This window comes from Gorilla gorilla, chromosome 4 (genome assembly GCF_029281585.2).
Source record: "Gorilla gorilla gorilla isolate KB3781 chromosome 4, NHGRI_mGorGor1-v2.1_pri, whole genome shotgun sequence".
Taxonomy (NCBI): Eukaryota; Metazoa; Chordata; class Mammalia; order Primates; family Hominidae; genus Gorilla; species Gorilla gorilla.
The window spans coordinates 155,731,056-155,743,896 of record NC_073228.2 but is presented as its reverse complement, the minus strand read 5'-3'; the positions used below and the strand labels follow the sequence as shown (position 1 = coordinate 155,743,896).

Genomic DNA, 12,841 nt, shown 5'->3' with positions numbered 1-12,841 from the left:
AAAGTGGGCGAAGGACATGAACAGACACTTCTCAAAAGAAGACATTTATGCAGCCAAAAAACACATGAAAAAATGCTCATCGTCACTGGCCATCAGAGAAATGCAAATCAAAACCACTGTGAGATACCATCTCACACCAGTTAGAATGGCAATCATTAAAAAGTCAGGAAACAACAGGTGCTGGAGAGGATGTGGAGAAATAGGAACACTTTTACACTGTTGGTGGGACTGTAAACTAGTTCAACCATTGTGGAAGTCAGTGTGGCGATTCCTCAGGGATCTAGAACTAGAAATACCATTTGACCCAGCCATCCCATTACTGGGTATATACCCAAAGGACTATAAATCATGCTGCTATAAAGACACATGCACACGTATGTTTATTGCGGCATTATTCACAATAGCAAAGACTTGGAACCAACCCAAATGTCCAACAATGATAGACTGGATTAAGAAAATGTGGCACATAGGCCGGGCGCGGTGGCTCATGCCTGTAATCCCAGCACTTTGGGAGGCCAAGGTGGGCGGATCACGAGGTCAGGAGATCGAGACCACGGTGAAACCCCATCTCTACTAAAAATACAAAAAATTAGCCAGGCGCAGTGGCGGGCGCCTGTAGTCCCAGCTACTCGGGAGGCTGAGGCAGGAGAATGGCGTGAACCCGGGAGGCGGAGCTTGCAGTGAGCCGAGATTGCACCACTGCACTCCAGCCTGGGCGACAGAGCGAGACTCCGTCTCAAAAAAAAAAAAAAAAAAAAAGAAAATGTGGCACATATACACCATGGAATACTATGCAGCCATAAAAAATGATGAGTTCATGTCCTTTGTAGGGACATGGATGAAATTGGAAACCATCACTCTCAGTAAACTATCCCAAGAACAAAAAACCAAACACCGCATATTCTCACTCATAGGTGGGAATTGAACAATGAGATCACATGGACACAGGAAGGGGAATATCACACTCTGGGGACTGTTGTGGGGTGGGGGGAGGGGGGAGGGATAGCATTGGGAGATATACCTAATGCTAGATGATGAGTTAGTGGGTGCAGCACACCAGAATGGCACATGTATACATATGTAACTAACCTGCACAATGTGCACATGTACCCTAAAACTTAAAGTATAATAAAAAAAAAATAAAAAAAATAACAATGCATTATATACTTCAAAAAAAAAAAAAAACCTAGATGACAAGTTGATAGGTGCAGCAAACCACCATGGCACATGTATACCTATGTAACAAATCTGCACATTCTGCACATGTATCCCAGAACTAAAATTGAAAGAAAGAAGAAAGAAAGAAAGAAAGAAAGAAAGAAAGAAAGAAAGAAAGAAAGAAAGAAAAAGAAAGTTGGGCAGAGGGAAGGTCATGTTCTTAATACATGAGTAATTCATACTGTGGTGTGAATGGGGCCTTAAAGCCACTTTGTTGAATGGGTGTGGGGTGGGAGAGGGGTGACAGAAACAGTGTAATGCATCCCAGTTTGACTTCTAATCACCTAACTCTCGATACAGTGAAATAAGCTACTACTGATTTACTCCGGGTCCTATGTCAGTCCCTTCTGCTAACTGGGCCTCAATTTCCCAAGTGAGATTTTGTGAAGTATATGTTTCTTGAGACAGTGATCCCATAAGTACGAGCATATAAGCTTGTCAAAGCTTCTGAGGAGACTTGAGGTAAAAATGCCTGATAAAATTTGTGTTCCAGAATGCATCTGACTTTAGCAACTTTTTAAAATACTGTGACTCTGATTCTGAAAATAAACCTTGAGGAAATGGCAAATTATTTTATCTCTAACATCCTTTCTGTCCGTGTGGCTCCATGGACCTATGAGAGTGCAGTTGCCCAACACAAGGTTAGGTCTACCAAAAGACTAACCCTCCAATCTTCTCTCCCAGGGACACCCAGCTGCCAAGTGTGATTACTCAAAATCCCAGAGATGAAGCCTTAAAAATGTCCGTGACTTCTCAGCATCAATCAGACACTTGGCTGCCTGCCAGGATCCCATGCCGGCTGATATTTGGGCTGGGTAAACAATTTAACCTGGGCCTTACCTCATTAAGGACCCATATTACCCATATTACTCCAGCTAAGAACACTCTTGTGGTTCTACAGAGGTTGGACAAGGCTGGGATCTGATCACAGCATGAGAAAGAGCCATCATTAACCTTTTGCTTTCCTCTCTTCCTCCTTAGCCTTGCTGCTTCTAAGGAGGCTGAAGCTGCTCGCTCCGCACCCAAGCCTATGTCACCCTCGGATTTCCTGGATAAGCTAATGGGGAGAACCTCCGGATATGATGCCAGGATCAGGCCCAATTTTAAAGGTAGAGAAAATATTCCTTCCAGACCCACAGGGAAATGCTTTCCCAGATTAAAGCAGCAAGCAGCATGGTAATGCACGCAGATGGTAAATATGCAGTGTCAATCCCATGACTCTTTCCTCCACCCAAGGCAGACATTCTTAATCAATTCAGTCTTCTCTCCCACCAAGCCCAGACAAAGCCTCAGAGGATTCAATTTAACAGCACCTCTGGTTTCCAGGAGTCCAAAAGTGAATTAAAAACTATTTGCTACTTCTTGTATGATGGGAAGAAGGATAAACATGGAACGTGGAGAAATGGGTTCAAGTTTGGGCTCAGGCACAAACTTACTCTCTGAGCTTAGATGATGAGTCTCTCCCTTTCTTTGGGCCTCAGTTTCTTCATCTGTGCAGTAATGGGCTTGGCAACTTTCGCAGCTTTTAAACATATGCTTCACGGAGCTTTCAGGCTTTCAGCAGGTGCCCCCAAAGGAGAAGCAGAGGGCATGATGAGCAAGCCCACCCTGCTCCTCCCCAAACAGCTCCACTTTTATTTTCAATAATGGGCTCCCAACTAAAATTCTTCAGCTGAAAGTTTCCCATGGGCTAACAAATAATTTTGAAAATTTTTGGTCTAAATCAGAGTCATAATTTCAAATGCCTACCAGGGTTGGGTAGATAACTTAAATCAGCGAGGCAAACCAAGAGTAAGACAATAGGGAGTGGTAGAGACTATGAAGAAATAGAGGTACAGGCTCCTCTACAGGGGCAGCCTCTTCTTAGCCCCAGCCTGTAGTTGCCCTGCAGAAATGTAGGCCCCATGTTTCCAGAGCATCAAGTATTCCAAGAAGAGCCAGATACCGAGATCTATGTGAGACTTCCTAATTCCTAAAACACGTAAATTCAAATAAAACATGTTTGTGACCCACATATGCCCTGTGGGTTGCCAATTTACAAACTCTACTCCAGATGACTTGAAAAGGTTCTTTTACCTCTCATAACCCTATGGGAACTTAGTGTCTATAACCAAGAGACTAGTTCCCTTTGTTTACTGATGCCTCAGGAGGTTGCAGCCATCTCAAACTGCCAAGCAGAGCCCTGCAGGTGCAGTCTTAAGGACCTCCTTGGGAGCCTATGCACTCTGACCTTCCTCCCAGCACCCTTGCAAAAATCTTATTCCAAGGACCTGCAGCCAGCCTCCTAGACAAGCCTTGATTTCAGGTGCCCTTCCTCACTGTTCCTTTGGCTCAAGTTCAAGACTAAACAAGGCATGTGACAGCTGGTAACAGCTTCCTAATATTTGCTCACTTTGCCCCCTGCTCTCAAGTCCCTTTCTCAGAGTGCTTGCTCCACACAGCTCTGCAAATAGAAAATGTTCTGAGAGATGCACCCAGGTCTCTGTTTGGGCCCACTCTCCCCCATTTACCTCGAGGCTCCTTCACTTCCCCTGCACCTTGTTCCTGAGGCCATAGCTTCCAGCATTGTTAACATAACCCCCAGGATAGGTAAGTCAATAACAAGGTTGCTGTCCCAGCACACTCAGCTCAAGCCTTCACCAGGGTCACAATCTCTAATACCTAGAGGGGCAAGACAACTATAGTATATGAATGAAGCAGGGTGGAGATAAGAAAATAAAACCAGAGAACATAGGGCTTATCTAAGGGCAGCCACTTCTCAGCTCTTGTTGATGGCTGTCAGGCAGGAATGCAGACCCTGTTCAGCCAGGCCTTCCAAGACAAGACTTAAGTCTGAGGTTTTATCTGAAATCTTGCAAATTGACAACTAAATCACCTCTTTTAAAAACACTGTTGGCCAAATCAAACACTTCCAGGAACTGGTTAGGGCCCTTGGCAACCAGGTTGCATCCTCTGTCCCTCTCTGCTTTTAGGAATTCCAGTCCACCACGCCCCCTGGTGGGCTCTCTCAGAACTCCATCCTGAGTGGAGGGGCCATGGTCTTGCTCTGAGAAACGAGGAACTAACTCATTCGTTTGTTGAATGTGGGTGCATCCAGGGTTTATGTGTTAGTTATTCTTTGTGCATACCACTGTACTTGACACACAGAAAAGCCCCAGTAAACCCTCATAAATGAATGAATAAATAAATAAATGACCCCACAAATATGCTAGGGCTTAGAGCAGTTAAGTGACTTTTTCAAGTCATGCTGTCAAAACCAGAGACTTTAACCCAGTTACTCTAACTTAATTCTTTGTCTAATAATAGTGATTCACTTATTTATTTGTTCATTTATTTATTTACTTACTCAGCAGTGGGCATTTTTAAGAAATAAAATTTTATCCTGACCACTGAATCAAGGTCCGTCCAACCTTCCCACTCTGAGAAGCTTACTCGGAACACTTGGGCCCAATATCTACAGAACTAGTTCATCTTTTAGGCCCGTCCCAACCCTGCACTAGCCTTAACTCCCTCGACCCCCACCTGACTGAGAATGAGGTGCAGCTTCCTGGAGCCCCACCGCAGGAGCTGAGAAGTTTTCTCTGCCCTCCTTTGTGCTGAGGCCTGAAAAATTGCTGAGAGGATTTTCTTCCCCTGAGCCCTTTGATGCCTTTCCTGCTTCCACCGACACAAATCAGATTCCCTAAAACCCCATACAAACCATAGAGCTCCTGAAAAGGCCATTGAGGATCAGGGCCCCTATGACTCCAACATGATAGAAAGAGGTCTGCATTGTTTAAAAACACTACGGAGGGATCCATCACTCAGCAGCTGCCTTAGGTGCTAGAAATTTTCCCTGCTCCTGACCCTCGTGAAAACACAGGTAGCCAGGAATGGCAAACACAGTCTGCAGAGTACAATGGCAAAGAAACTGTGAGGTAGAAGTAAAGGGCACTAAAACAGCATTCCAGTCCTCCCTCTACTTACCTGACAGGCATGACCCCAAATGAGTCACTTACTGTATCTCAGCCTCTGTTTCTGCATCCGTAAAATGATCCAGCAGGACTAGGCCATTCCAGCTCTGTTATTCTGTGTCTTCTTTATGACTTTGTGTATTATAATGGCTCCTAGGATCAGGGGCACAGCCCAATGCAAATACATACAAAAAAGCAAAATTAAACTTTAATATTTAATGAAATATATACATTATCCTGCTGCCAAAGGCAGCTGAATTGTAATTTTCTCAAAGATAATTTAATTTCAGATTTATTTCAATGAACCGCACCTTCCCATAGGATCCTTTTGGCCAGTGTCCTCTCGCACACATAAATCAGAAACTAATTTATATGGGAGTCACAGTGCCAGACACTTGCAGGGACTGGGTGGGAACTCTGTGCACATGATTTCAAGGCATAGGCAGTAACTCCGTGGGGTATCTTAATGGCATGAGGCAACAACAAAAAAAACCTGGGTCTGAGTCTAAATAAAGGAGAAAAATCCTGACCATTCAAGTTTTTTCCACCTGACCTTTATTTAGGTGGAAGTGACAAGGAGGCAGACTTCCACTCAACACAAGGACAAAAAAATTTAGCAGACAGAGCTATCCAACTATGGAAAGGGCTGCTTAAGACAAAATGAGTTTCCCACTGCTGGAAGTATTCAGGCACTCAGCCTTGAATGGGTAGCTGGTCTACAGCAGTGGTCCCCAAACCTGGCTGTGCATGAGACTCACCCAGGTAGCTGTCTGAACACTAGACTCTTGGGCTAACCTCCAGAGATTTGGTTTTACTTAGTGTGGGGTTGGGCCAAAGAATCTGTAGTTTAACAGGTTCCCAGATGATTCTTCTGCAGATAACCCTGTCTGCACTTCAGTTTGGGAAGAAATTGATGAGGTGACCTTTAAGAAACCTTCCAGCCCTAAAATCTTACAACCCTGAAATGTAAATGGATAGCTTCCATAAAGGAATTCCAAACCACTGAAGCTGAGAATGACTGCCTAGATCAAGAGCTACTCTCTCTCCAGATTGATGAGGAAATTGAGGCCCAGGACAGAGAAAAGGCATGGCCGAGGTCAAACAACCAGTGAGTGCTGGAGTTATGTCCAAAACCCAGAAATCCTGATAATCCCTTGAAGGAAAAACCTAGATTTTCATCCCAAGACTGAGTCCCCTCCTATATGCCAAGACCTCTGATCCTAGCTTAGTTTGAGCAAAATGCTTGGGCTACTTTTTCAAGAGGGACAGAATGCAATGGGTGCCAGACGGCATAAGGACATATCTACTTTCTTCTTTCCGCAATCAGAAAACTTTGGTTCAAGTCCTGGTTCTACCACTCGTTAGTTGAATGAGCCTAGGTGAGTTACTAAAACTCTTGGTGCTACCTTTGTCAAGTAGGAACAAGAATTCTGCCCTGTCTACCTCAGTACCTCATGGGAATCAAGAAAGTGGACCTGAAAAGCAAATCACAAATTGCAAATTACAATCTTTATGTGAAGGGCTGTGACCATTTATCCAAGTCCTATTCACCTTCGAAGTCATCTCCAGGTCACCACCTTTCTGAGGTCTTTCGTGCCTTATTCTCCAGAACTTCTCTCACCTGGACTCCTGCTGCTTTTACCACTCTTACCCATGGTCTTGCATTTCTCTTTGGTTATTTTATGTCAGCCCTTTTTGTCAGCTTATTTGGAAACCCAGTGCTGAAAATTCTAGACTCTGCCACTGTCTGTGTGATCATGAGCATGCCCCTTCCTTCCTCTAAACCTGTTTCCTACAGAATAGCCATTAAGATGAGCACCCTTGGAGTTAGAAAAATCTGAACTCAAACTCTGACTCACCCATTTACTAGTTATGTAGGCATGAACAAATAGCTTCTCTGAGCCTCTGTTTTCTCTCCTGTAAAATGAAGGTAATAACCATACCTTCTCCTGGAGTTGTTGAAATGATGAAATGAAATGATGTTAATAATACTCTCAGCACAGCAGTAACCCCTGTAATGTTTAGTAAATGGCAACTGCTATAATTAATACTATAAAGTGAAGAGATTGGGCTTCAATGAGACAACATCTCCTCTAGCAATGAGACAGCAAAGCAGTGAATAATCCTCCATTTCTTTCCTACGCTTTGCAGTAGGATTCAAAAGACTTGCTCAGAAAGTATTTAACAAAGTCTGTGGACTTCCCCTGAGGTTCCTTCTGGATTCCTCAGCTGGTAATTCCCATCAATGCCTTTCAGACAATCATTCTTGGTTCATAAGTTGAAGGCAAGGAGCTTGCTGTTCCTTGTAATTCCCAAGATGGCCTCCAAATGTTGTAGACATAAATATATTTCAGCCACTAATTTGTGGCTGAAAGGCAGCCAATGGGACTTGGGGAAGGAATTTCAACCATATGGCGGATGATGAATCATTCTGTGTTAATGAAAGTACATCTCAGCTCAGCCTCTGCTGTTCTGTACCTGGTGCTCACTTGGGGACCAGGAAATCTGGCATAGAGATGTTAAATGGTGGCTGGGAATCCCAGGTGCTTGGGGGTGGGGTGGAGAGCAAGCAAGGATCTCCTCCACCAAAGGCGATCCATTCCAGAAGTCAGTGTTCTGGGAATGAGTCCTACCCTGTGGGTTCTTCCATGGCCTTGGGGCTAAGCAGGAATCTCTCTTGATTGGCAGGCCCCCCAGTGAACGTGAGCTGCAACATTTTCATCAACAGCTTTGGTTCCATTGCTGAGACAACCATGGTGAGTAAGTCAAAACACAAGCTGTTAGTTCCTGCTGGGGATATCTCTCCATGAAATATTTATCCTCTGCATTGGTCTCCACCAAGGAGGTGGGGAATCAGCTGGGTTTTTCTCAAGTCTCCAGTGGTATACCATGAGGCTCAGATGTCTTTTCTGTCACATTAAATGTTTTGAGTGAATACATAATATCTGAAAATGGCCAAAGACCTAGCAGGGCAAGCACCTGCCAAACACCCAGGATTACAAAAAGAAAATTATACAACAAGTCAAATTTTTAGAGTAAAAGAAAATGTGAAGACCTGTTTTTAAGTTTAACATTCAACTGCAGAATGGCAGAAGACTGCTGGTTATACAAGCTGAAATGGGTATATTGGGTTAATTGTATATTTCCTCTACTGTTGAATACATTTAAAACTTTTCACAGTAAAAAAGTTTAGAATAAATCTATTACACTAGAAGAAATGCCTAGGAAAAAAAATACCAAAACTGTAACAATGATTATCTCTGAATTAAAAAGTTATGAATAATTTTTATTTTCTTCCTACAGTATTTATATATTTTTCAAATTTCTGCAAGGGGTGAATATTACATTAGTAATTATGAATAAGTGTAATGATATTTTAAAACTTTTCTCAGACTTTTTGTTTTTGTTTTTTCAACAGAAAAATCAATTGCACTTATGTTAAGGAAGTGATCTAGCTTGTGAAAAAAAATAATCAGGGCAGCCTAAAGTTAACTCTAACCTATCCATTTCGGAACATCCACACGCCCCTAATCTAGTTCAGGCTTCCATCGTGGCTTGCTTACATGACTGCAAAGGGTTCTCGCTGGCTTCCAACTTGCCGCCTTCCAGTCTACTTTATCCCACACTAGCCTTTCCAAAACACAAATCTAACCACGTCACTGCTCCAATTTAAACCCATCCTATGGCTCCCCATCACCCTCAGCATTAAACCCAAATTCTTTCGCAAAGCTGAGGAGTCTCCCTGTGATTCACCCTGCTTCATCTCCTCCCTCTCCCACTGCATACTCTAGCTGCACCGATTGCTTACAGCTCTCCAGCCAGGTTGTCTCTCGCTCTCTGCTTTACAGGCTTCTGGTGATGGCTGCTAGGCCACTGCCCAGAGCACCCACTCCAGCCTCCTTTCCCTTGCCAATTCCTATTCTCCTTTAAGACTCAGCTTAGAATTGTTTCCATAGAAAGCCTCCCCACTGTAACATGCGCGTACATGTGTGTGAGTTCACGTGTGCCCTTCACCCAAGGCTGGGATGGGTCCCTTCTGTCCATTCTCATGACACATTTTACAGTTTCCACAACAGCACTTGCCACTTACAATTACCACTGTACCAACCTGCTTATGTGTCCCGTCACTATACTGTAAGTTCCTTGGGGGCTGGTATCTTGTCTCATTTCCTGTGGGAACCCCAGCAGCTAGCACAGTGATTCAATAACAGATACTCAACAGTTTTTTAAATAAATAAACCAAATCAATTATATTGCTTATCAATTAAAACCAGTATTTGGTCCTAAGCATTGATGGAGATTACATCCAACCTTTCAGTCCCAGGCTGGCAAAAATCACTGAGTTCAGTAGGTGAGGTGGCCTGTCTTGATATGGTCATGAAGACTGTTCCCACATTCAAAGGACAACTGGTGAAACTCCCTAAAGTAACAGGCCTCTTATCTCCAAATGGAGATGGTCCCACTTGTTAGCTAGGAACAAACATGGGCGCTTTTCACTGGATATCCAGGTCAAATAAATAGCCAAGTTTTTTTCACCTTTGAATGGATGTCTTACAAGCACTCTTAATGAGCCCCTCTGCTTTTCTTCCCCTCCTCTGAGATCAGAAGCATATTGACATTTGTATTAATCATAATCTGTACAGTGAGTGTTGACACTTCCACTCTTTTTCCTCAATGGTAAATGGTTATCAAGCCAAGTCAGGGAGTGGACCACCTGGTTCTGTAAAGGACCTGGTTATTTGAGGACAGGTGCACATATCAGCACTCGTTTCCTGATAATGACCAAACAGAGACCTAATTCCTTCATACAGATTCCTAAAAAAGAAAGATATAGCCTTACTTCCCGTGGTGATTAAAAGCCCAGCTCTGGAGTCACATACACTGAGCTCACTCTGTCTACGAGGAGCTTATTTGCTTCACATCTTTAAGCCTCAGTTTCTTCATCTGTAAAATCCCAATGGTAATTAACATACTGATATCATTAAGTTATTATGTGAAGTGTGTAGAGAAAAAATGGGTTTTTTTGTTTTGTTTTGTTTTGTTTTGAGACAGAGTTTCGCCCTGTTGCCCAGGCTGGAGTGCAGTGGCACGATCTCGGCTCACTGCAACCTCCACCTCCTGGGTTCAAGCAATTCTTGTGCCTCAGCCTCCCAAGTAGCTGAGATTACAGACATGCACCACCAGGCCCAGCTAATTTTTGTGTTTTTGATAGAGATGGGGTTTCGCCATGTCAGCCAGGCTGGTCTCGAACTCCTGGCCTCATGTGATCCACCCACCTCGGCCTCCCAAAGTGTTGGGATTACAGACGTGAGCCACTGCGCCCAGCCTAGAAAAATGTTTATCATTGTCCATGCTTTGCAAATGTTCACCAAGCATTTTTTATGATGGTGATGATGATGGAGACTCTTGACACTGCAGCCCCAACATTATCATTGATGATTTGCTGTGTAAACTTGAGCAATCCTTAGACTTCTCTGAGCCTTGGTTTATTCCTCCTCTCCTCTCCACTCCCACCTCCACAACCCTCACCCCCCATTTCCCACCCCACATCTTCTGACCTTTCCAGACTTCACTTCTGCTGCATTTTGCTTTCTACAGAAACAGTGTAGCAGAGTAATTAGACACAGTCTTCAAAGCCCAGACAGAATTTGAGGCTCAGCTCTGTGATCTTGGCCAAGGTATTTAAGTTGGCTTTCTCATCTGTTAAAAATAGGGATGCCAGTAGCATCCACCTTGTGGCCTGCTGTGAGTATTAAGAGATAAAGCATGGAAAATGCAAAGCACAGTACCTGACACAAAGGGCAGTTGCAATGATGCCAGCTATTGTTACATGCCATTTATCATTTTCAGCACATTTTCACATTCACGCTCTCACGTGATTTCTTCACCACGTGTGTATTCTTACAACCACTCTGTAAAGTAGGCATGCTATGTTCCCCAGTTTACAGCTGAGGAAACGGAGGTTTGTACAGATCATATCACAAAGCTACTTGGTGACTGTGCAAGGATTAAGATCCAGTTCTCATAACCTATAGATAAATGTTTGTTCTGTGCCACACTGCTATAACTCCAAAGAGCACAGACTAAAAAAATTGGAGGACCAGGACCTACAAAGTACACGTAAGCAACAGTCTAAGTGCATCAAAAGTGGAAATCCAACCCAATATCATGCCATGCCCAGCTCCCCTCAAGAGAAAATAGTAAGTAATGATAATGGAGATAACAAAGGACCCCAGAGGAGATGGTCTCCTGGAGTAGAAAGAAATAATCTTCCAACAGGAAATGAAGGATCAGTTATGATGTACTGCCTTGAGGGTAGACCACAAATGACATAGTTTTCTCCCTATTTATTAAAATTAATCCAAAGTAGGGCAGGGGGTGCTATTTCCAAGCATGCACATTTCATAATATAGTATTTCTTATATATATCTCATAATATATCTTACTAGATCTCACTTAACATCACCAATAGGTTCTTAGAACCTGTAACTTTCAACAGAATGACTACAACACAACCAATTTTATTTCTCATCAACATTATAACAAAACAACATTATTTGATAAACTGCTGTATGCCATTTCACTTAAAGTCTGTTCCCAATAACCTGTCAATGATGTTAAATGAAGACTTATGTACTATGATTTTTTCCTCACTGGCTTCTTAATTATTTGTGTGTTTAACTTAATTATTTGTGTGTTTACAGATGATATAGGGGAAAAATGTCTCAGATCTAAAAAAAAAAAAAAAACTTAAGAAATTGCCTAGTCTGGCTCTCTATTTTCTGGAGAGAGAATCTGGTGGTTAGAATGGTAAGGTCACTTGAGCAAGGTCACACAGCAAGAAATAGGTGTGGTAGAAACACAGGTCTGATGCTCTCTGCAGTGCTCAAAGGTTCCCCTCCCTTCAGCTTCTTTTCCCTCTGGATTCCACCTACCAAAACTTTTGGACGACTCTCCCATTCAAGCCTCTTTTCTTGTCACTCAAAGTGGCTTTGGGAAACTGCTATTAGTATAATAACAAGAAAAGCAACTTATTCTTGAAGAACTTATTATATGCTACTACATACCAGGCAGTGAACAGAGCACTTCTGTATCTATCACCTAATTTAGGCTTGATAACAACCCCCATAAAGTGGGAAAGTTTATCTCCAGTTTACAGATGAGAAAGCTGAGGATCAGAAAATTAGGTTATTTTCCTAAGGACACACAGCTAATAACTAGCAAGGGTAGAACTTGAACTCAGTGCGTGGTCTCCTAAGCCAAATGTAGACATTTAATTCCTGAATGTTTGGGACTACCCAGCCCTTCCTTGTCTCCTTTCATCACAGAGAATTAGAGCAAAAGGGAACTTCAGCTTGAACAGACATAGAAACTGGAGGCCATAGAGAGGATTGCACTTGCCCATGGATGCACACACGCAGCTAATTAGTGGCATAGTCAGCCCAGGCTCCCTGACTTCCAGCCTGGGTTCTGCCTCTCCAACCACACAAACAGCTAGTTGTGCACCATGGGTCCAAGGTAATATGGACATAGTCTGGGTTTCAGAAACTTTCCAGGCTGTGTTTGTTCTCCAGAAAAAGCAGGAGTGCATAGCAGCTCTATAAACAGCTGGAGTCCCCAGGCCTAACTGCCTACCTCCCAGGACCTGGCTTTATTCACCGGAGCTGACA

General features: G+C 43.2%; 1 protein-coding gene across 2 annotated transcripts in view; it reads left to right on the top strand.

Annotated features, from left to right (window-relative positions):
* The window catches only part of GLRA1 (glycine receptor alpha 1), a 108,583-nt gene that overhangs the window by 36,591 nt on the left and 59,151 nt on the right, over positions 1-12,841 (top strand). For both annotated transcript variants that reach the window (XM_004042856.5, XM_004042857.5), the window contains exons 2-3: positions 2,200-2,327; positions 7,860-7,927. In XM_004042856.5, the coding sequence (XP_004042904.1) occupies positions 2,200-2,327; positions 7,860-7,927 (196 nt within the window). The remainder of the gene's footprint in view (positions 1-2,199; positions 2,328-7,859; positions 7,928-12,841) is intronic.